The 24,256-nt window shown below is 43.2% G+C and overlaps 1 protein-coding gene across 2 annotated transcripts in view; it reads left to right on the forward strand.

Annotated features, from left to right (window-relative positions):
- PLCL1 (phospholipase C like 1 (inactive)) overlaps positions 1–24,256 on the forward strand; it is a 189,000-nt gene that overhangs the window by 155,475 nt on the left and 9,269 nt on the right. For both annotated transcript variants that reach the window (XM_071434584.1, XM_071434583.1), the window contains exons 4-5: positions 7,131–7,206; positions 10,314–10,423. In XM_071434584.1, the coding sequence (XP_071290685.1) occupies positions 7,131–7,206; positions 10,314–10,423 (186 nt within the window). The remainder of the gene's footprint in view (positions 1–7,130; positions 7,207–10,313; positions 10,424–24,256) is intronic.

Raw genomic sequence — 24,256 nt, forward strand, 5'->3', positions numbered from 1 at the left:
ACTCTGCCTGTGTGCTTAATGGGGCATAAACAGGGCTGAGGGTCCAAGGAAATGGAGGTGCAAGTGCTCAGAAACCTGCCACAATGATCTGGAAAACAATTAACTGTCTGTTCCCTCCTGCTCAGCCTTTGTCAGCTGTGAGATAGACAAAGACCCATTTGTGTTTTGTTTTTTTTTCCTGGGCAATTTTTACCATTGTGCTCTGCATTAAATATTTCCTTTTGAGAGAGACTTTATTAGAATAAAATTTAATGTGCTTTGTTTAAGGAACCGGAACAGTTTTTCAGGACTGTGTTTCCCTCATTTTATGGAGGCATTGCAGTGGTTTAGTGGAGCTGTACTGTTGGCCATGTCTCATATATGAAGAGGCTGGGTTGATAACTGATAGTAATGGGTTGTATAGGAATTTCTGCAGAGGAGAGGAGGGAATAGGATTTGCCAAAATTAAGAAAATAAGGTGGACTGTTGACTATACACAGCGATTTTGAAAAGTGTGTCAATGATCAGAAATACAGTGTAGAATGGGTAATTTCAATTTACAGCTTTAGTTGATTCTGTACATAGAGCGTGCTGAATGGATTCTGGTCATGCTGTCATTGCTTCCCACACGCACATCCTAGGATAGTGTACTCTGCCACTTTTAGAGTTGTTCTTCAGAGCTTTCCTTTCCCATGAGGAAGGGCTCTCACTCTGCCTCTTCCTGTGTCCTCCCCCTTGGTGGTTGCTCAGGTGGGCAGCATGTGCAGTGTGCCTCACAACCTGTCAAATTAATGCTGGTGCTCTTTGATCACACCTAAAAAGGAGTTACTCCATGTGAAGAGAAGGGATGGGGCCCAGCTGGACCTGACAGATGGTTGAATTATTCATTGCAAACAGTTATCCTGTGAAGTTAGGATTTTTTTTGGTTGAGAATTGTTTGGAAACAGATTGTGGTTACTGTGTCTGCACGATATATTCATGTGCTGATGCAAGTATGCATGAAGTCAGGGGCACTTGTGCACTTTGCATTTCGGTTATTGGCTAAGCGTTATTTTCCTCCAAGATCAAATTATTGAATAATTTGAAAATCAAAAGCAATAAACTAGTGATAATAAATGTTCTTGGTTTTACCCAGTCTCCTGGGTCATATGTATATAGAAATTTTTCCAAGAAAAATGAGACATCCAAGTTATCTTTATGTGTTTTCAAATCGTGAATAACAAGAAGTGTAAAAAAGATTGAATAATGAAGCTATTTGTTATATAAACTCACATTGACATTCATGTTTTTCTCTGTATTCAAGCCTTATCTTGCTGTGTTGAAGCAGTTATGGAAGGACAGGGTGGCTGCAGGTACTGCTAAGAGATGCAGGGTAGTTAAGAACATCTTGGCAAACATGGAGATGGATTTTGGATTTTTGAGAGGGCAAGAAGCATCTATGAGGTTGCTGGGAAATAAGAAGAGGTATTTTAATGGCAATGGTTTTGTTGACATGGGTATAGGTCCATGCATGCTAGCAGAGGTCTGCTGAAGTGTGTGTGAGGTGAACTGCTCTTTGTCTGCTGTTCTTTCATATTCAGTCTTTTTGGGTTTGTCTTGGTGCAGGTACAACTACATTCCCAAGAAGAAAATCCTTTTTCCCAATTATTATGTAAATGCAAAATGACTAAGTAGATTTTTTGTGAGTTTTTTCACTGAAATTCATACCTCAGCTGGGATATAGTCATCCCCAGAGGAGCATTTTCACAATTCTCTAAGCAGTTGAAGACAAGGGATATTGCAGAGCAGAACATCCACTGCCAAAGGAGTGTCATAATTCACTGATGTCACACACAGCCCAGCACATGGACATTGTCTTGAATTTGTATTTGTTTTAAAGAATTTTCCATCCAAAATTGGACATAAACTGGGAAAGTTAGTTTCTTTTTCCACTTCTTATTAAGGAAAGTCCTGTTTCTTTCTGTGCTTCTTACAATTCTCTCACCCACTGCTCTCAAAGTTTCTTGCTCTGATTGCCCGTGTCCATTAGTCACTTCTAAAACAGAACCAGAAAAGAATCAAATCAGAACTTCCCTGAGAAGGGAAGTTCCAGTTGGATACTTCAGTTACACTGTTTTAGCATAAGCATATTGAAAACTGACCTCTTTCTTTTCCTCCACTGCTCCTGCTGTTCTGTAGAGGACTGGTCTTTGTGCACAGATCACATCCTGCAACAATGATTCCATATTTTCCCAGAAATACTTCTAACTGAAAACAGGAAGTTGGAATTTAAGGTGAATTTTATGCAGTTTCTTCTCTACTTTGAGTCAATAAGGTATTTCAGATGTTTCCAGTTTATGTAAACATCCTTGATAGCTCTTCCTCATGCTGGGCTGCTGCAGGAGAAGGCTCAGATACTGAAATCTGTCTTGAACTATACTGGGACAGAGACAAGGTGAGGGACAGCAAGGTGGCCAGCAGCTTTCTTTCCCATGTCCTGGCACTGCATGTCCATCTTTCTTTTCTTGCAAAACTTGCTGACACACAGTTGATGGCCTGGTTGTTTCTTGTCCCAGATGTGTACAAGAAATACTCAATGCTAAAGGGAATTCTCTTCAAATTTTCATGAGCTCAGTTTTCTCTTCAGCTGTTTTTTGAATTGATTGTGTTTTTGTAACCTCTTTTATTTTTGATTGGTGGTGGGTTTGGTTTGTTTTTGAGGGTTTTTTGTTTTGGTTTTTTTTTTTTTTTTGCTTGGTTGGTTGGGGTTTTTTTGGGTTTTTTTTGCAAAACTCTTCATTGTCAATGAAAGGCATAGAAAATTGGGACAATGGCCATGAGGAGACACCTAAGAGAAAGCTTCCTTGTAGTCTGATGTTCAGTCAATTTCAGTTTTAAATGTTGGAATATTTATGAGAGGTTTCCTTGAACTGTTCATTTTTTCTCATTTATCTTTCCAGCAGGAGCAGTACTTTAATTTGCCACCAGGAGCTTTTCCTCTCTTTTTTTTTCTTCTTTTGGTGAGACTGCTGTGTTAATTTCCTCTCTCCTTTTCAATTTATAGAATAATTCACAATGAAAAGAAGAAATTGGTCTTTAGCACAAGAGTTCATTAAAGTAAAAAGAACATTCTTTTGTTCAGTTTGTACTGATCCTGTGATTAAACTGCCCTTAGTACAGGCAATAAATAACCCTGTTCATTTCATGTGAGTAATATGATGCCCTCAGTATTAAGATATTTTAAATTTCACTTAAATTTTATTTAGTTTAACAGAAGTGACAAAGTAAAGCATTGTTCTTTGTGTGAAGCACTGGGATTTAAAATTTGATATTCTATGCTATTCTTAGATGGTAGAGTGAGACAGGTCAGTTACGTTTTCAGCCCTTGGTCTGTTTCAATTCCTGGGTCTCATATACAGGATAAGGAGAGAACTCCTGGGTTTGTGCCAGCTCCTGCTTCCCATACTTTTTTTGAGAATCCACCATGATTGTTACAGAGAGCTTCAGGTGGATTGAGATGAATCAAGTTTATACTTCTTCTCTATACCAGAATCAGGTTTTGTGTGCTTTCATTCTTGTTTTTGTCCAATTTCCTCCTCAGCTCTCCAGTTATGTTAAACACATCAATCAGTAAAGTTTATCACTACCTTTCTGCCATGGAAAATGCAGGTTATTTCAAGAAATCCTGCCAGCTTCAGCAGCTGTAAAAATTTCCTCCCTCCGAGTGGGCCCAGATACCAACATCCATGCTCTAAAGGTTGCTTTTCATTCAATGTCACTTGGATGGTAATCCCTTGAAGCTCAGCATCCAGGAGTTAACACACTCTGGTGGAACACAGGAGTCCCGAGAGAGGGGGACATCTCTTGCTCTGTGAGAGTCACTCATGGAAGCGAGCTGCCATTTGGGAGCTGACATTAAACAGCATCCTGATGGGCTCCAGCCAGATGGCTGGGACTGCCCAGCTGCCTGGAGGGCTGCTCACTGCATATCTGAGCAGAGCAAAGATGCATGGAAATTCCTGCTGCAAACATCAGAAAGCTCACTCTCCACTTTTGAGATAGGTTGGTGGATTTCAATATATTACTGGTAAAAGTGGGCTTGAAAATCTCAGGCTGTCCTGTATGAGGTTACCTTCCCAGCAGAAGATCTCACAGCCTTTCTTGTTGTGTTTTTAAGGCATCTGGTTCTTGTCCCTTCTAGAAGAAGTAGGTGACATCCTTGAGCAGGGTTTCAGATGTGATGGCAGCTGAAAAAGCAGGGAATGATTCCAACTGGGAAATCATGGACTGATTTCAAAACTAGTGACAAAAAAGGAACAGTGTATCTAGATGCCATGCCCCTATGCTATAAATTTATTCTTGGATAGCAGTTACTTGCCTGTTACACTCTTGACTGAATCAGTCTGTTCTAACAAGTGAACACCCAGGCTGTGTCCTTGCCCTGTCCTGTTGTTGCCATCTTTTACAGCAGCATTAGGAAGCAGGATCTTGTGCCCCCTGAAACTGCACATGCAGCTCTTGCTGGGGGCAGAGTCTGGTCTGTCATGGAGACATATAGGGTCCTGCACACTGTGTTATCAGAGCTGGTAAAGGTGCCATAGGCCAGCCAAAATCTTACCTCGTAACTGGCTTTTGGGTCCTATTATTTCTACCTAGTGCATTATATCCTAAAGAGTGTGTGAGGGAGGATGCCAGGTGATGAACTGAGGTTGCCTTTTAACCCTAGTTACCGAGCTGAGGAACTCTGAAACCACTTTCAGGATCTTTCATGGGCCGAAAGCTGCTTATTTTTGTCAAGATTACTGCAGATAGGAAGATGGGAACAGGTTAAATTCTGCTGCATGATCTGTTTCTAATTGTTTGTTCTTGCTGAACTGAAGGTAGTGAGACTTTGATGTTAGCATCAAAGGAGTAGAGGATTGCTCTACCTACTCTGCAGTAAGGGAAAATTGACATCCTGGTGCTACTTTGCTCTTAAAAAATGAATATAATACCTTCATGTCTGAGAATGCTTAAACAGGCAAACCAGAAACTCCTGGGAGTAGGCCCAGTAGTTGCATGATTCTCGAGCCTGCTTCTTTTGTGCGTGGTGGGATAATTTCCTGTGGCTCTGTATATACATAAGTATGTGTGTATGTATGCATGTGTGTATGTAGGAACCTCACAAGTCACATTCTGCTTGTGGGATCTGAGCACGGGAGAGTCTGACACATGGGATGTCCTGTACCAGCTTGGCTGCAGCTGACCTCACAGGGCAAACCTTGCTGCTGGGTAGGAAGTGCAGGCACAGACCCACTTGGGACCCAAGCCCAAGGTGATGTCTACATGGAGATGCTGGGATCTCCTGGCTGAACTGGGCAGTGCAGGCACTGCCTCACAGGCCCCAGCTCTGCATGTGTAAGTGGTGCACATTTGGCCTCTGGCTGCCTCTCCAGTGACTTGCAGGATTTTTGGGATTTGTACTGCGTTCACTGCTCAACCTTTGGGATTTGTAGCTGTCAGCTGAATGGCTCCTTCAGCACAAAAGGATAGTGTGCTGTGGTACAGAAAAGCCAGAGAGTGGGTAGAAATTGTCATTTCTTTCTAGATGACAAGGGAAAATATCAAAGAGCAAAAGAATCAATGTGATGCATGAACAAGTAAGTAATAAGAATGAAAGGCAAAGGACACTATTGAAAGTAATTTAAATCTCAGGCATATCCACTGGGCATGTTCTGTTAAAAAACAATTTTGCACTCTCTAGGTATATCAGGCTTTTTTCACTCTGCCTGTGAAGCTGATAATGGATTTTGTTTTCCATGTGTTGTTTTTTATATCAAAGGAAAGGCATCGGTATTTTTGGTAAATGCAGCCTTAGTGCATTTAATTAGAAATGAAGATGAGATGAGAAGCAAAATTTGGATCTAAATTCCTTCAGAATCTGGAACTTTGAGTGTGACAAGTGGAAGTGTCTCTCATTCCTTGTGTCTAATTAAAACAGTAAGATGTGCTAATTTGCAAGTGTTAATTTATTACTGTTATGCTGTCTTCCACTAAAACCATCAAAACCTACTACTTGGGTTTTCATATTTAGCGTATTTGAAAGCAGGGAGGCTTTTAGCAGTTGCTGCATTTTGGCAAAGCTTTCAGGTGGTGATTTGTCTAATTTCAGGGTGTAACTTTAGGCAGTCACTCTTGAGTTTGCTTCCTTTCTAATTGGCACTGCTCTCGTGCTGTTTGGGTTTGATTGAGGTTTGTGGATATCCCAGGACAGTGAGGTTATTCTCAGGCACAGTTTGTCAAACAGCATGTTCTTGCCTTCCGTAACAGATGTATGTGCCACCTTTTGCAATTTCACAAAACAGAACAATGGAACAATATTCTTGTCTGCCTGGGCTTCTGAGAAGTTTTGGAGGCTTGTAACCATCAAAGGAGAATAGTATGTGCATGTAGGGAGGCTCAGGAAACTTGTCAGGTAATGGACTCTTCATTTTGCTGTTAATGGGCTATTTTAGGAAGATTTCTAAGTAGGGAGGTGTCTTGAAACTTGTGAGTAAGCTTGTTGAAACTGCTGCTTTTGGTTTGTTTGGTTTTAGGTGGATTTTTTTGTTTTGTTTTGATTTTTTGTTTTGTCTTTTCTGTTAAACTTCAACAGAAATATTGAGGATAGGATAGGATTTGGATCTCAGTTTCTCAGAGGAGAAACTCAACAACTGCTATAGGTGTCTGAACTGTTGCATAGAATAAAATCCAGCACAGGCTTAAATACCTCTGGAAATCAGCTCTATTCAACACTTGGTAACATTTTTAAAAACCACCTATGTTGAGGATTATACTTACTTCCCCTTTTAAGAAAACACCAGTTAGAAAGGCTTAGTTGAACGCAGAATGAAGTTTGTCTGCTAAATCTGTTTTCTTCTGGAATCACTTGTGTTTCCTTCATACTGTTTGCAGTGGTGTCTCACGGATGTAAAACAACTGTCCATTAACTTTTGGAGCAAAACATTTTCAGAGCAACTGATACTTAGCTTGATACAGATCTGAGAGGCCCCCATAGGAAGGAAGGATCCAATATTTATATTGCTCTCAGAGCAAACCTCCTCTCCAGTTTCAACCTTTGTACTTTCTGTATGTTAGATGTTGCAGGAAACCCTGGTAATGCTGATTTTTTTCCTTTTTTTTTTTTTTGACAGATGATTCAAGAGAGCAGGGTTCTTATTGAGACAGCAGACACCACTCATGACAAGATTGTTCAGTGCCAGAAAGCAGGTAATCCATTTATAGTGAGCAGTTCTGGGTGGAAGATGGGAAATAATGTGCCATAATTTACTTACAGTTTGTGACTAATATAGCATTTTTCACCTGGATGTAAGTGAGCATTTTGATCTTTCTCTGGCATGCTCTACCCTCCTGAAGGCTCATCTTCCAATAGCAATGCAGGAGTTGGATCAGACAAAAATACTCAGCTTTCACCTTAGAAGTTATTTCTCCATCTGCTCTACAGCTCTGAACTGTCTGACAGCATTTAAATTAGTCAAATGAACCAAAAAGGCACTAAAAAGAGAGGGGTGAGAAGGCATGGTGCCTTTACTGAGTGCATTCTCAAGCTCAGTTTTCCCTTTGAACACAGAGCAGGCAAGAGGTTTTTATACCCACAGGACCATAACAATTATAAATACTATTGTTTCTGATGGGCATTTTTGAATTTGGCAAGTGATGCAGGCTATAGCCATCTCCTTCTATGAAATGTAAATAATGAATGAAACTGCTGTCTTGTAGTTAATACTTTAATTCATTTTTTTGATTAGGAGAAACTGGAAGCAGTAGCATTTAACTGATTTTATGTGGTGCAAGAGCAGGATGGAACCCAGTCTCTGCTCTTCAGCCATGCTGGCATTGTGGTAGCAAAGGGACAAGAGGCAAGTGGCCATGTCTGGCTGGAGGTCATGGGCCTCATCATTGTGACATGCCTTGGGTTCTGTGGATCTCCATAAGCAGCATAAAATTCCTCTGCCCAAGCCTTTATTGTGTGCAGAGGGTTAAGGAGAGGGACCTTAACAAGGAAATGCAGCACCAGGAGCGTCTCTAGAAGGTAAAATTTAGGAGCAATACTTAGCACTGAGCTATGTAGGCTCTCAGCAATATTTTTCTGCTGAGCTTGATCTGCGCAGAGAGATGAACCTATGACATTTGCCTGGGCACTGGAGTATTTGTGAGCAGGAGATGTCTATGGAAAATACCATGCAGTAGCATGCCACCACACTGATTTCCAGAGTTCCATGCAGTTTCCCTCTCCTCCCTTTCCCCTGGAAAAAAAAAAAAAATCAAGTGTGTTTGGTTTGCTGCTCCATCTTCTTGTATTTTCATTTCTGTTTGCTCTATTAGCCTTAAAATTTCTGATTGAGAAGGCAACTGGAGAGATAAGAAGTGCTTCTCTGAAGCCATGGGATTTAGAAAGGAAAGGACTAAGAGAGAGATATCTCTCCCTGTGCTCATTTGCCAGTTAGTTTGTTGCAAATGTTACCTAGGCAAATTTTTATCTAACACTTTAAATGTGGTGAGATGAAGCACTCAAAATTAAGAGGTGTCAGAGGTATAATTGCCTGTGACATTGTCCTTTACCTCACCCCAGTGCTGCTTCCTTTGAACATGTGTTGCACCAGACCTCTGCTTTATAGCCTGTTTTGGTCTGGGTTCCGTGTGCCTCAGGGTCCTGCTGGCTCTCCCAGGCTGGTTCTTGTGTGACTGGTTTTTTATTGTTGTTTTTTTTTTTTTTTTTTTTTTTAATGTGCAGGCTCAGCCAATGCACAGGGGTCAGCACCAGCCTGGAGGACTGGCTCTGCAAAAGCTTTAGCTGGTGTTGCTACCTGCAGCCTAACAAATGTTTGTGGCTCCCTCTTTCTGGAGCAGTGCTGTGTCCATGTTACAGGTGGAGAAGTGAGGTCCAGAGGGAAGAATAACTAAAAGGATGCTGCATGAAGGCAGGGCTGTCCACGTAGAGCTAAGATCCATTAGCCACCTTATGTTTCCCCAGGACAAAGCAAGTAATTTGAAGATTTTCTTTTACTAATTGAAGGATTTATAAGTCAGTTGGCATGAGGCACACCCACAAGGAAATCTTGCTCGGGGTGCAGTTATTTAGACAGTTTTCCAAAGGATGTACTGCAGGAACTCTGTTAGCCTTGACATGCAAAGCCTGTGAGTTGGTGAAGGTTTGGAATATAAACAATAGAGAAATCTTGCATTGTGTAAGGGTGAACAGCCTCAGGGTTATTGAGCTCCTGGAGTTGGTGCATAGGAAGGAAAACCAATTTTGGTCTTCCAGGAGTGCTTTGGGCAAGCTGTGCTGAGTGCAAGCCTGCCTTGGACTCTCCTTCAGCCACCTGCCAAGCTGCCTCTGCATCTGCACTGTACAGATGTTCTCTCCATTGGCATTTCTTTGATGTCATTTCAATGAAGCTCAAACTCGCCAGTGACATTTATCCTAAAGTGTTAAGAGAGGGAGAGCTATGAAACAACTGCAGGTGGAGCTTGGTTGTTCAGCCAGGATAGGCTTCAGATACTTTGGAATTATTTAGTGCCAGTTTGGCCTTTGTAAGCTACAGATTAAGGGAACACAAGCAGCTCTTTTCAATTTTGTCTCTCAATCCATACCAGACTCAGAGAAGTGGTTGCATACACTATGCAGATCTTGTGAAATTGGTGGGCTAATTGGATACATTAAGATTTTTAACTTACTCCCAGATTTCCCAAATTTTTGTATCCAGCAACATATCTGCAGATATTTGCCACAGAAACTAGCAATGAAATGCAAGAGGGCTGTGGTTGAAGTCTCAGTTCTCCATGCTGCAGGAGTCACAGTCCTGTGATTAGAATTAGGTGCTTCTGATGTAATTTATCATTGTGGAGTGCAAGGGCTTTTCTGTATCACTGATTAAGATTAATGAGGAGATGTGCATTGGAGCCTGCATTTGCTGTGCTGAACAGGTATCTTCCACATATGTCAGACAGCCTTCCAAGGTGCAAAGTCATCAACTCAAGGAGAGTGACAAGCCTTTTGTCACAGTATTGGCAGCAGTGCAGGCTGCAGGCAGAAGTGCTGGAGGAGTGTCTGTGCAGGGACCAGTGCCTGTGTGGAACCCCAGCACTGGCAAGGAGAGCCACAAACCAAGTGGAAGCACAGCCCCAAAACTGTACATGGCACCTTTATTCTGGAAAATGTTCTCCCAGGATGGAGTAATAAAAAGAAAAGGAAGGGGGGAAAGCACAGAAGGAGGTTGTAGGATGTCCCAGCAACAAGACTGAAAATGCTCACTCAACATTTTTTATGGGAAAATCAATTGTGCATTGAGTGATGTGGCAATCTGTGTTTTTAGGAATGGAATTCCATGAAGAGCTTCATAACCTTGGGACAAAAGAAGGTTTGAAAGGAAGAAAATTAAGCAAAGCCATTGAGAGTTTTGCATGGAATATCACAGTGCTGAAGGTAAGCACAGAAAGTACCACCTCCTGTCTCATATTAGCTTTATAAGTAAACCTTTGCTCTTTTAGCTCCTCTGTTTGTACATCTTACTAATTCTGAAGACGCATTGTCCTTTTTTTAATGGCAAGTATCAATTACCCCCACTTACTGATATTTATCAAATATATCAATTACACCTCTGATTTGAAAGCTGTGAAGGGAATTTATCTAAGCCTTGAACAGAAGAGGAAAGATTGCTTATGGTTTGTATGATCAGGGACATGGGTATGGTTGTCTGTTCTGCCCCATGCACCCTGAAAGTGACCTGTTTGAGGTCACTGTGTGTCAAATACTTCTTTTGTAAAATGAGAACTGGAGCATCTCTTTGGAAGGGACATGAGGCGGAGAGGCTGTCAAGAAAAAACACGAGGAATATTGTACATCCTGCAGGAGTATGTTTCCAAAGTGGAGTGCTGTCCAAACAGCCAAAAGGGGATTTTCACCCCTTCATGGTGGCTGTGCAGGGACATTCCACGGGGTGAAGTTGTTACTCACTGGGCTTTAGCCACTGGCTTAGCACCAACCAGCCACAAATTGTCATGGTAGCTGTGTGACTGAGCCAGGGTGAAAACAGCTAGGGATTGCCGGGGATGGAAAGAGGAGAGGATTTGGTGGAGCTGCAGCACAAGGAGAGGGCCTGAGCCAAGTATTCAGGTTGTTAACATTCAACTCACACCTTTCACAGCCTCATTTCCCACCTTGCTCTGATGGATCACACTTCCCTTCACTTTGTCCCAGCTGCTCCCTTCCCTCCAGCTCCCAGGCTGCCCTGTCTGGCAGCTTTTTCCTGTGACCTCCCAGTGCCTTTCCCTTTGCTGAAGTCCCAGAGCAAACCAGTTCATGAAAGGGAATTTTCACTAAGTTCCTCATCAAATATACCCCTAAATGTAGCATGCAACAGCAGTAGGACAGGTATGCATCACCACTGTGTACTGAGAAGAGCCCTTAACATGCCTTGAGCAGGAGAAGAAAAAAAGGAATTGGGGAGAGAGAGGCTGAAGGGCAGAAGTATGTGGGAGAGGCCATTAGTGGTAAAGAAGGGTTAGAGAAGACCTGGAGGACCTGGGGTTTCCTGCATACCTTGATTCACCATGAGAGAGTGGAAAAGTGAGGAATGGAGTCAGTGTCAGCTCAGTTAATGGGATCTCTCATGAAGAGAAAAGTCAACCAGTTCAAAGTTATAGACTTAAATGGATAACCTATTCCACACAGAGCAATTGAGGTTGGTAGCTAGAGTTGTCACCTGCTCCTGCCCCCAAAGCAAACTAGGCGGTTCTGAACATTAATCTGAATACCTTTTGCTGTGTTAGGTAAAATAAATGTCTAATGGTCAGAGTTGCTCTAAATGTTTTGATTTTTTAAATGTTTGTCAAATATGAAGTTTGCACCTCTGAGGGTGACCTATGATTAATGAATGTACAAGTAGGGTATCAAAGAAACAGTTTCCATGGAAAATAATTGCTGCCTAGAACATATTGTCAACTTAGTTAAAAGAGCTTTTAAAAAGATCTAGTTAAGGTCAAGGAATAATTTACTTGTTTCATTTGTAAGCCACAACTTTTTTTTTGTTCCTTTCTCACACAATAAAATATTAACAGAGTTTGTGACAACCATTCATGAAATGCACATGACACATCTTTTCATTCTGACTGAAGTCCAATTCAGGGATGACATTAGAAAACTGGGAATGAAGTTGGGCCTTGGGTGTGTGATATGAAACTATCAGTAATTGTTGTTTCATATTTTTTTCTTTTTTCCCTTAAAAACAGTGTGACCCTGCCCAAAACAAACCTGCATCTCCTCTTTAGCACTGAGTCCTCTCAGTGCTGGTGAGAGCCACTCAGGAGGATTTGGTGGGAAGGGACCAGCAGCCCTGCCCCATCCAAGCCGTAGGTGTCCTCCCCGTGTCCAGTGGCAGGGTGGACATCACAAATACATTTCACTTGATGTTGTTATAGGGTTGTAAGGCAAGGAAAAACATACTCCATAACATCTCACAAATGCATCAGCTGCATTAGGTGAGGGGAGTGAATGGCTGGTGAGAGAAAGCCTCTCTGTGTGCTCAGGGTTGTTGGAGGCAATTGCATCACGTGGCAGGAGTCAGTTTGTGTGAGGTGCCTGGGAGCAATAGCAGGTATTATGTTGTTCTGGTGCTGTGAAATGATTAATAGTCTTTTCCTAGGCTAGTGAAGCCAAGGCATATTTAATTCATGTGTTTCTTTATAAAGACTCATTGCAGTAGGTAAGCTTTGAATAAAAGAGGAGATGCAATAAGAAATTGCTACTGGCAAAATCATTAAATAGCTACAGACTGCAAGATTAAAGTGTATTTTATAAAAATCCCAACTGTGGTCATTTGTCATGTTTAAAAATGCCCTGGGGTACTTTTTAGAGGTGAATCAAAATAGTATGTCAATTTCTTCCTTAGTTTATATAAACTTAATTACATATTAGTAATACCCACTATAAGGACAAACTGTTTGCCAGAAGGTGAAATTGTAACTAAAAGAATGGATGTTATAACTTGGTGACAGTCTAACCAGTCAGCTTTGACATTATTATTTATAAAATGTCACATCTTCCTCTTTTGGTTCCATGCTGTGTAGAACACTGTCAGGTTCACAGTCAGTAATGCTGAGAGGCATAACTCAAGTACACTAGACAGAAGAATCATGCTCTTACAGCAATATTACAGGAATAGTTTAAATTTAGTTTCACTTTTATTTCCATGCAGCACCAGCTCTGTCTCTTTGTTTTCCTCTCTGTATTTGACTGCCAGTAGAATACAAAGGTAGTGAACTTGTGTTAACCCCCTCACAGAGACCATGGTGTTAGGAACCCTTAATTTCACCCTATGAGGCACACAAAGCTACTCAGTTCAGCTGAGGCAATTGTTCTGGTGTGATCCTCCCTTGTCACAGAAGGTCATTATCAATTTTCATAAGGTATTTCATGTTTTTAAAGCAGGTGGCTCCCCCTTTCCCAGAGCAGAGGCTTTATGTGGTTGCATGGGCTCGTGTTTGTTTCTCCCCATATGCTGGTGCTTCTCCTGCCTGCCTGGCAGGGCCACCTCTGCTCTGGTTCCTGGGGCTGCTTCTGCAGTGAGCTCCTCCTGCCTGTGCTGGGAGAGAGGGGAGCACCAGAGCCTGGAAGGCAGAAGCTGAGAAGCCTCCTTGAGGCAGTTCTGATGAGTCCTGAGAGCAGGGATATAACCCCTGCCCTCAGTGCCGCTGTGGAGTGCTGGGTGCTTTTCAGGTCAGGTACATGTGGGTGATGTCCTGCAGAGCCAGGTTGGGTCTGCTTCTGTCCTTCTCAGCACAGGACAGAGCCAGCTGCCACCTCTCCTGGGGCTCTTCAGCCCACTTGGTCTGCCTCTCACATGGGATATTGTACCAAGCATTTTGCAGTAACTGAGGCACTCTTAGCATCTGTCACATGAGCAAACCACTGGCTCAGTGACTGCTATATGAGGTTTTGAGAATGTTTGAGGGGAAAAAAGTTGTAGCCTGCAAAACTACTCTCCTTGCTGAGGAAAAACTGTCACAGACTGCCAGGAGGTGTTCACTCAAGCAAAGAAGTTGGGATCTGCCTGAGTCCCAAGAGCCTGGCAAGTAAGTCAAACAAAGTTTGAGTATGTTGACTGTGATTCAGATTAACTGCTCTCATGCAGACATGCTTTGACAGCCTGCAGACAGATTTTTCTGGGCTCTTTGTGCTTTGGTGGGTCAGCACATACAAAGTCTAGAAACAATACCAAGAGGTACTTGTATGTTGATGGTAAATATCCAGATAGTTAATATGCCAACATGCCTGCTTATCTAAAGACAAAACATGGGGAAAAGAAGATAAAAGTGGTGTTTACTGTTTTGGTCTTCTGCTGAAGGGCAAAAGACTCAAATGTTTGATTCTAGTCTGCTCTGAAATGCGCATGTGTTTTTAAATCTTTTTTCTCCCCATGATAAGATTTTGTTCCTGCTGTCTTAAGTCTGTTCTGTCTGACTAGGACTCCAACTATTAGTGCATGACACAAGACATCAAGTGGTTACATTTTCAGGGCTTGTTTCAGCTCTCATCCATGAGGGTATCTGTTAATTATCCTGCTGCTGATTACTATATCAAGAGAAGTCTGTCAAATGCAGAAGGATACAATTATTAAATTGCTAATACAGTTCTCTCTTTAGGGGAGGCCTCCACAATTTTATGATGTGGCTGTGATCAATGTTAGCTCTAGTGTATGTGATTATATGCAGCAGAACTGTGCAGAAATGGCACTTTTGCAGGATGATGCCCTTTAGTTGCCTGGGAGACCTGCAGCATCCCAGACCCCTCACTTGGGTGGCAGAGCCCCAAAGTGAACACTTTAAGGCTACTTGCAGAGATAAAAAGGAGATTTCTGACAGATGTACGTACAGGCTGCCTGCCCTCACCTAAACTGATGCGAATTTATCATCACTATAAGGTATCTGTTTTCTTTTTGAAGAAAAACTACTCGTCAGATAGTGATATTGATATTCTAAAGCACCTTAAACACAGAGTTTCTGATGATCTTTGGAAGAACTAGGTCCATTCCCAGCCTTAATTTAAGGATTATTATCATGCACTATGGAAGTGTTTTTGAATGGATACTTTATGGTATTATAAAATCTTGAGACATTTATATGGGTCTTTTCATATCAGTCCTTTTTCCTGCAGTTAGCCATGAACCATGGCTTTTTTCCTTAGCAGGCTGCAGGGTGGACAGCAGAGCAGCACAGCAGAATTGTAGGAGCCTTATATGTAGTTAAGCACAATGGTAACAATCTCTTCTGCCACATATTATTTATTGTTGCTAAAGGATTTGCATGACAATTTATGCTATCTAGATCTCAAGTGAGAGCATGATGGATTCATGAGTCCCCACAAAGCTGCTGTATTCTATGTACATACATTTTATTCACTCTAAGTGTCACTTAGGCTTTCCTCTCACCCCCAAAAACTCCTGAAACCATATCTCCCTTTTTTTCCTGCCATATCTCTGTGGACATAAGTACATTGGTGCTCAATTTGTGAAATGTCAAAAATAGATTAAATATAAGCCATAGTGTCTTAGCAACAAATTCTTGTTATTTGCTGTCATCTTCTGATGGTGATAGTCCAGCAGGAGCAGTAGGCAGGAGTGCTTTGTGTGGCTTGGAGCTGTGTTTTTCCATATCAACTCACCTCATGTCTATTCATACCCAGATAAATGTGTTTTGAATGTGCTTACCCCAAAGGCCCTTTTTCCAGAGAGACTAAATATCTTTCCTGCTTTCTAGTCCCCACATTGTTTGCATTTGTTTTGTTGATGGAGTTCAAACTTTTGAACTAAGAGCAGTGTATCAAAGTTTTAAACCTCTCCAGACTGTGTGCCCTGGCTACTTTTGAAGGATCTGCTGCCTTATGCCAAGACGTGCTCAGCTAGAGCAGAGATTATCTGAGCCAGTCAGTTTGTGATTGAGTGGCAGATTTTACAAAAATGAGGAAATACAGAGCTGTTCTAATGATTCACATAGTGACTAGATCAGCTTGCTCTCTTGCACATGAACTGAAGGACAAAAAGGAGAAAATTCATAAAAACCAGCTGGCTTTCTGAGAGTGCTAGAGACAAGGTGAAGAGGGCATCGAGGTCAACATCCATTTAGTCCTCTAAATACCAACCTGCTTACTTGGAAGCAATTAATTTAAAAGAAGAGGGAAAGATGAGGGAAGAGGTAGATAGGTTTTTCTTTATTGAATCTGAGAAAGAGTCTGGAGGAGCCACATGGAGCACAACTTGTTCCCAGACCTTTGTGTTTTCTGAATGCAGAGGTGAGTGCAGTGGAGGCTCTCAGCTTCAGGGCTAGCTCCAGGGCAAAGCCTGTGCTCCTGGCTGTCAGGACAGGCTCCAGGGCTCTTCTGTATGTGGAGGTGTTGCAAGATTTTTCTTGGATAGGCGATTTAGAGTCCTTTGAATGATCTTGACTTATGAGATAAGGAGGTGAGTGTTGTGCTTCACATGCCAAGCTGTTTTGATCAGTGTATTTTGTAAACCAAGGCAACCAAACCATGCAATTATTAGGTAGGATAGGCAGATCTTTCTGCACACCTGAGAACAGCAGAGTGCTGTTCTCTACTGATTTGGTTGATAAAGACCTCCTCCATAAGTGGTGAATGCAGTGGTTGTTGTTTGTTTTGCCCAAGCCCAAAGGCAGGAACCAGAACTCTTCAACAGACAGTCTCTGAGGATTTTGTCAGTTGTATCTGGTGATGGAAACTTCTCAAGTTGCTTCAACACTGTGTATTAGGGTAAAAGGAGAATAATCCCAGTCCATCAGGAGTACTAGTTAATCAGCTGGAATATCCTGTTATTCTTGGCCCTCAGCCATGCTGCCAGAGCATTGCTCTGGGGAGGATGGAGTGAGAGGTCTCAACAAGTACAGCATGACCTCTCCAGGTACTTGGCTGTTCCCTGGGAGTTTTTGAAGCCCTAGTGATGTTTCTGACAAGGTCTCTGTTTTCTTGGCCAAGGAAAATTCTGAGACACGAGTTGGATTTAGAACAAGTTAGTATTTGTGTGCGTTTAAAATACACTTGAAGGCCACCCAGACAATCTTGAATCTTCAAATGCCAATGGCTGGCAATAGTAGGGACTAAGCAGAAAGTAAAGATTACCAGGGTTCACAGCTGTTGATGATCTCCTTCATGGTCCTGTGAGTTTCTGTAGGGCATGAAGTCCCAGGATAGCCTGACAAAAAGAAGAGACTTTGTCCCCAGTTATTCAGTTATTGCTGGGGTTTTGTTGAAAAATGTCACAGCAGGAGTGTTTCATTGGCTGGCAAGGAATGATTGTCCAGACATTCAGATCAGAGTCTGTGTTTATCTGTCCAGGCTCAGGAACCCACATAGGCCTGCACTCAACTGCCTGCAGTGCTTGGGCTTGTGAGGAGCAGCACTTGCTCCCCAGCAACACAGAGAACCAAAGCCAATTATTAGTTTCTGCTCTTCCAGGGAGCACACACAGTTTTCTCTCTTTTCTCCAGCCTTTATCACCTATTTGGGTAAAAAAATAGGACTGGAAGGGCCTGTGAGAAGCTGTGTAGTTCCTCCTGCTGATGGATGTATGAGTTTGTACTGTTTTCCACAGTGATACCCAATACCTGGCAGACCCAGGGAGCCATCTGGCTGTTGGGGAAAGAGCTGATGGCCAGAGTCATCTGAGCAGAAATGTGTGTTTCTGCCAATTTTCTCACTTTGCTCTTCTTCCTTCAGCGCCAGGGCTCTGTTCCTCCAGGTGTTTCACAATGGTGGCATTAGGGACAAGACCTTCCTGCAGTCAGTGTGGACCCAAGTGTATGACAGACCAAAAATGGAGGGTCACTGAAGTTCATCCAGAAAACAAGTACTGTGACATGCCTTCCTTTGATATAAACTTTTTTTTTACTGTAATACAGAGTTCTGAAACTCAGGTCTAAATATTAGTCCTTCAGTTGCATTGGGGTGGGTTTGTATGTGTGCAAACACACGTGCATGTATGTATACAGGAGGTGAGACAGGCCATCAAATACATGTGCAAAACATCAGTAACTTTGACACAAAAGGAAGAGAGTAGAAAAAATGAAAGGTGGTATGAAAAGCCCTGAGTGATACCTTTCTAAGTTCTTGAATTTGACTAAAATAGGCCAGAGATGGATCTCAAGCAATCTTGTGATACCTTTTATTTTGAGTGATGTGACAAATTGCCAAAAGCCATGGATCTGATGCCAAGCTGCTGGCTGTGCTTGCAGGGTGAGATGGGTTTTGTTGTGGTGGGAGACAGAGCCAGGAGCATGTGGGGTCACTGTGCCTGGTACCCCTTGTGCCAGGGCCACCTCAGCAGCATGGGCTTTGAGCCCAGCCAAGGGCTGGCACACTGAGGTGCTGTGCATAGAAAACCACTTTTAGTGTCACTTGACAAATGGAGGCTTGTCAAGATGTTTGAAAGGCAAAATAGATGCCCAGCTCGCTCTCTTGTGTGGCTGGCAGCTCAGCGAAGCCCTCTCCTTGGTTGTCCGTCCTAACTCCATTACCTCTCTTGGCCTCACTGTCATCTCAGTATTTACTGTTTCTTCTCCTCAGCCTCAAATCCAATTCCCTCTGCATTGCCCCAGTTTAGATGATAATCTAAATCATACCAGTGTGGGGGGAGAACCACATGGACCCCCACCCTTGATTTAGATTAATTTTTGCACAGCTCTAATGCTGTCCCTCACTAAGATGCAGTTCCTGTGAGTAACTCCTCTGTGTTTTGTGCCACCTTTGCCCTGGGGTGGCTGTGTGGGACCTTGCACTTCTGTGTTTGTGTCTTTGGGGCAGACCCATCACAGCCTGAGTCCCATCTGTGCTGCTCACGTCACTGTTCTCTACCAGCCTGGCAGGGATTTTGTCACCTGGGTGTGAAGGCCAGCTTCTCCTGCGGGGGTGTTCGTTGGGTCCAAAGCCTCTGCAACTGGAAAAGTAATTAATAATGTTCAGGTGGAATACAAAGAGAGTTTGTTCTCTGGAAGCTGTTTTGGGCAGCAACAAGATTATCACCTATGAAGAGGTTATTTGAAAAATCAGCAGGTAGGGTCACAAGTTTCTTGTAGATCGTCATCTTTTGAGGAGAAGTAGCTATTCCTGCATGTATGTGCTTGGGCAGAACTGCAGAACTGTGCTGGAAAGTTGGTGCTATTGAGGGGAGGCAGTGGGAAGAGGAGGGGTGGCATGAAGGAAAGATGGATGAATGTAGGTGATTCCTCACCAAAGGAGGATTGCTTGGGTATAAAAACTGGGTCAGTTTTTACTGACCACTCTCAGAAGAGACAGTGCAGGCAGAAACTGCAGGTGACACAGGAACTTAGGCAACTTCTGCCACCACCCACTCCCTCCCCTGTAACAGGGATGTTTTTATCTGAGGTATGGATATCAAACACTGCTGTACTTGCAGTGGAGTTAATTAACACAACCTGGAAGACATGGAAATTGGGAATCTAGTTTGTGCCAATCTGACAATGTGACCTTGTTCAGAGGAATTAAAAAGGCTGTAATGAAAGCACGAGTTTCTGCAGAAATTCACACATTTCTTGCTTCTATCTGTCAATGGCTGTATTAACAAAGAACAGGAGAAAAGGACCCACTGCCTCTGTCAGGTGTTGTGAAGAGAAAAGGACCCACTGCCTCTGTCAGGTGTTGTGGATTGCAGTGTAACCCAAGCAAAGCTGCCAGCCCTGCCCACACAGCTCAGGCAGTGCTGCAGGGCTGGGAGCCTTTGCTCTGGGCCCTTGGGTGGCACTGGGTGAGTGCCCAAGGCAGGATCACTGCCCCAGTGCCTGGCACTCACCGAGGCGCTTGCAGAGACCTTTTCCTTCCTGGGCTGGCAGCAGCCCACACTACCTTGCCTGCATGTTTATTCATGCCACTGAAAGCCTCAGGGAGTGGGGTCTCTGCTTCTAAGACATCCATGGTGGGTCTTCATGAGGGAGCCTCCATCCACAACTACTTTCTGAATTTGTTGAGTATCAGGGAGAGACCAGGGCACTGATTTTTACTAATTGTAAGAGAGAATTGCTTGTACATTGCTTTTTCCCAGCATTTGCTTATTGTTAGATCTGTGCTGTGCCATTCCCTGGGAGCTGTAACTGGTAGTCACCTAAAATGGTTGTGTTTGAATGGTGTGTGATAAGAGGTTCAACATCTTCTAAAAATTACTCTTGTGGTATATTTAGAGCTCCTTACAGCTCCTGTTAGCAGATAACATACAGTTTCCCAGAGTTTAGAAATTATGACAAGCTGACTGCCCCTTTTGTTGTGTGAATTACACAACAAGGTGCCAGCATCTACAAAACCTGCTCCCTGGGGTGGAATGGGTATCTCATTTAAGCTAGTTCCTCAGGGGAGCTCAGGAGGTGATGAAAGCTGCTGGTTGCTCCATTGGAACTTCCTCCTCTGCAGTTCCTAAGATGGTGTTTGGGTTTTCCCTGGCACAGTCAGTGGCCTCAGTGCAATCCAGGTATGTACTTTGTAATGGAGCAGTACCTGGCCCTTGTGTTGGTTGAAGCTGGGGGCTGGCATGTCTCTGTGTGAAAGCCAAGTCCTCACCTTCTCCCTCCTGAGCATTGATAGAAATCCTCTCTCCATATGTCAGAATGTGCATAATGCAATTGTTAGGCAGGACCTCTGACTTCTTCTGTACTTGCATGAGTGTGACACGAGTCAGGGGAGCCAAACTCTGAATGCAGCAGGGAGTGATTTGCTGGCACGACCTTCCCCGTTTCATTGTGCCAGTCTAGATTCCATTACTGCCTCCTGACATTGAAAAGTGTTCATCCACACCACTACATATTCTGAGGGTTGTGGTTAAAGTAAAATACTCTTTAACTCAATGGTGGTATTGATTCATTTTTGTTGTCTGGAGCCACTAGCAGTAGAGGGCTGTGGAGTAAAGACTTGTGTGTTTACATGTGTGATTATTGGAAATATGGGTCTGCAGGGATAGCTGGAACAGTGAGAAGCCACAAACTGCATTAAGTGGAAGTTGTGGGTGTTCAGTGAGACCAGGCATTTGCTCTGCAGTTATTCTCCCCTAGATCATGGTAGACCCCATAAGCCCTAAATGCGGCAGGCATTTCAAAAACCTTGCATAGGAGCTAGGGAAATGGGAAGCCCAAGTACTTGTGGGTGGAAGTGAGTTTTTACTGTAGGAACAATGGATTGGGAAACTGCAATCTTGTATTTTTGACAGCTGCAGTCTTCTTTTAGGTGGGTCAGATGAATTCAAGTGTCAGGTGGTGAAACCCGCGGGAGATAAAGGACACTTTCTTATGGGTCATTTCCCCAGGTACAGGTGGGATCCATTTGAGGAGAAAAGGAGAGACAAAACCAGTGATTCATGTGCTGAGGCAGCTGCTATTTATTTTTAGATCACAAAAAGAAAAATATGGCATTTCTGATGTCAGAAAGGCGATTATATGAGAGCAGTCAGAGGAGTAAGTTAAAAATGCATATTTAGTAGCTCTTTTCTCCAGTACCCTCTGTGCTACAGTAAGACATAGGTCTGGTATTGGCAGGAAGAGCCTGACTGATAGGCTGTGATTGCTCTGAATAGTAATAATAGAGGTGATAATTGCAGCTAAGTTCTCACTCTGTTCCCTGGCTTCCCACTCCGTTGGGTGGTGACCTAGGGATGCTGGTGTATGTAGCAGTGAGGAGGAGCTGAGCCACGAGAAGGGGGAAGGCACAGATAAGCAAAAAAGTGCTTCTTTTTACCTTTTCAGACATTGGTAGTGGTGGTAGTTGAACAGCCTGAGGAGACTAATTTAGCAGTCTGGTATAAATGGGCTGGGACTGGAGGCTGCCAGCAGCAGCAGGACAGTTTCCTTTGGAGGGTAGCTCAGTGGTCTGATGCTGGATAGTCTAAACTCAGATTCTCCAACCCTCCCCAGTAACTGTGGAGCTATTATAACAGCCAGCTGTAGTAATGGCTTAAAAATTGAGTTCAGTTTGGTTGAAAAGCCTCGTATTTTCTCGTGGCATGGTATTGTAATGGATTATAAATTATGCTTGTTCAGTTTCCCTCATTGACATATTGGGGCAATTTGTAAATATACGACCCCTATCCTGCACGACTAACTTTTGTGCTTGGCTCACTCAGTTTGCTGTGTTCCAATTCCCATCCTTGTAAAAAACAGGAACAGATTTCTCACTTCAACCCAGGCCTGTTTCTGACCCCTGCTGATTTTCTCCTCCCCTCTCAGTTGCTTCCTTTCAGTAGCTCTCTGCCTGCTGGGTCAGTCAGTGTTCTGCTTACAAAAATAACCCTATCTGCTCCTGTTTGTACTTGATTTCACATCTGCACTGGGAAGGCAGGACTGAGATTCTCCCAGGGGAAACAAGCCCTGTTAAGCCCACAGGAGCCTCTTTAACCACTGGCTGGCACAACATGAGCAGAGAGGATGGCTCAGCTCTGCTTTTACTGAGCTCAGTGTCCAGTCTCACCAGCAAACCTGCCTTTGACTGCAGGGCCCCAGAATGACAGGACTGATCCCTGGACAGGGGTGAAGCAAGTTAGAGCATTTGCTCAGGGATCCTATAAAAACCTGTTTTCTCCTAGTACTTAGACAGCGGTTTGTGCTACTTTTTTCTTTTTGCACTTAAACCTTCATGTGATTTGGAGGCTTTGGTCTCAGCTTCAAGCTTTCTGCATCAGCATAAAGTTGTTTGTGGCCTGTGCTGCTTGTGAACTGATTAGAAACTGGCTGCCCACAGCTCCTAGCATGAAGGGAGGAGAGGGGTGCCTTGTCCCATCTGGGCAAGTAGGAATAGGGAGCTTGGACGGCTTCTGCAGATTCCCATGGCCCAGTCAGCTGGTGGTGTTGGCCAGCAGCCACTGCACCAGCAGCATTTGCAAACCACATGGTTGCTAAGGCACTGGTGCTTCTGGCAGGCAGAAAGGAGCAGAGCCTTAGGAGCTGCATGTGGGAGCAGTGCTGAAGGTGCTCTGTCTACAAACAATCTGCTCTGGCACAATTTGATTTCATCTTGATTAGATTATTTCAGTTAGCATTAAGCACAGCTGTAGGTATTTTTAAAGCTGGTATCTCCAGCAATTCAAAGGAGAGCAGAGACTGTGACATTGCTGCAACACTCCCTCCCTCCAAAAAAACCCAAACCAGCACAGGTGCGTGTTGTCTTCATGTTTTTTGTGAAAACAGAATCAGCTCAGAGTTGGCCACTAAATCCTTTCCAGGCTCTGATGAACTTTAGGGACACTTTGCTGGCTACCCTGTGATGAAGGACATGATTTTGGTGTTAATTGTGTGCTTGCAGCCTGAGAGTCGCAATTTTGGTGTTAATTGTGTGCTGTGCATTTGAGAGTCAGCACAGAGGGCACCAGGGAGCAAGGGGTGCCAGCCAAATGTTTTGCTTGGGGATTGCCTTTTTGCCTTCCACAGGTCTTTCATTAGCTGTAAAACATCTCTTTTTTGCAGCTGGTCTATTTACTCAGAAAAATCAAATGCAAAAAACAAATTGTGCGCTTTCTGCCTCATCTTTATTCCCCTTGTTTTGTTTTTCTGGGGCTCTCTGGACCTTACAGGAGTTACCAGTTAGTGCTGGTACTGGTACCTGTGAGCAATTGGGTTTTGTGATGAGAAGGGGACTAAAAAATAAGTGCCTGGACATACAGCTTCAATTTTCATGTCATGGCTTTGTCTCAAAATTTCTTCTTAGTGCCCAAATTTCTTCTTAGTATTAGTTGTGCACTCCTGGGCTTCCAGCCAAGCCTATGATTTTAAACTTATCACCAGAAGAAAAGGCAGGTTCCTAGCATGGAGGGGTTGACAGCAAGAGTCTGTACATTTGTGGCTGTGCTTGCAAACTGTCTGCCTGACGTAGTGCCTGAGAGACACAGGCAGCTGAGCTGCTCAGCACATGGCTAACATCAAATTAATGGCATTATTTCTGAAAGCAAATTCCTGCTGCAGCACAGTTACAGTCAATGTTCGCATTCATTGCTTTTGACAGCCTGATATAACATAATTTAATTTAAATGCCCATGTGAGACACAAGCATAGGCATTTATTTAAAAAACAAAAATAAAAGCCCACTTTTTTATATACATAAAATGTCTGCTCAAAGGAATAAATTAGCAGCCATACAGTGCAATTGATTTGCAAGAGCCCCTGGATTTCAGTGAAGAGCTCTTTTTAAAGATCAGTAGGGAAGACTGTAGCATGAGTGCTTTTGCCACTTAGGTGTTCAAACAAATGCTTGGTGTTAATTCCT

Source organism: Agelaius tricolor, unplaced genomic scaffold, assembly GCF_023055355.1.
Source record: "Agelaius tricolor isolate 1412-34295 unplaced genomic scaffold, bAgeTri1.0.p SCAF_10, whole genome shotgun sequence".
Taxonomy (NCBI): domain Eukaryota; kingdom Metazoa; phylum Chordata; class Aves; order Passeriformes; family Icteridae; genus Agelaius; species Agelaius tricolor.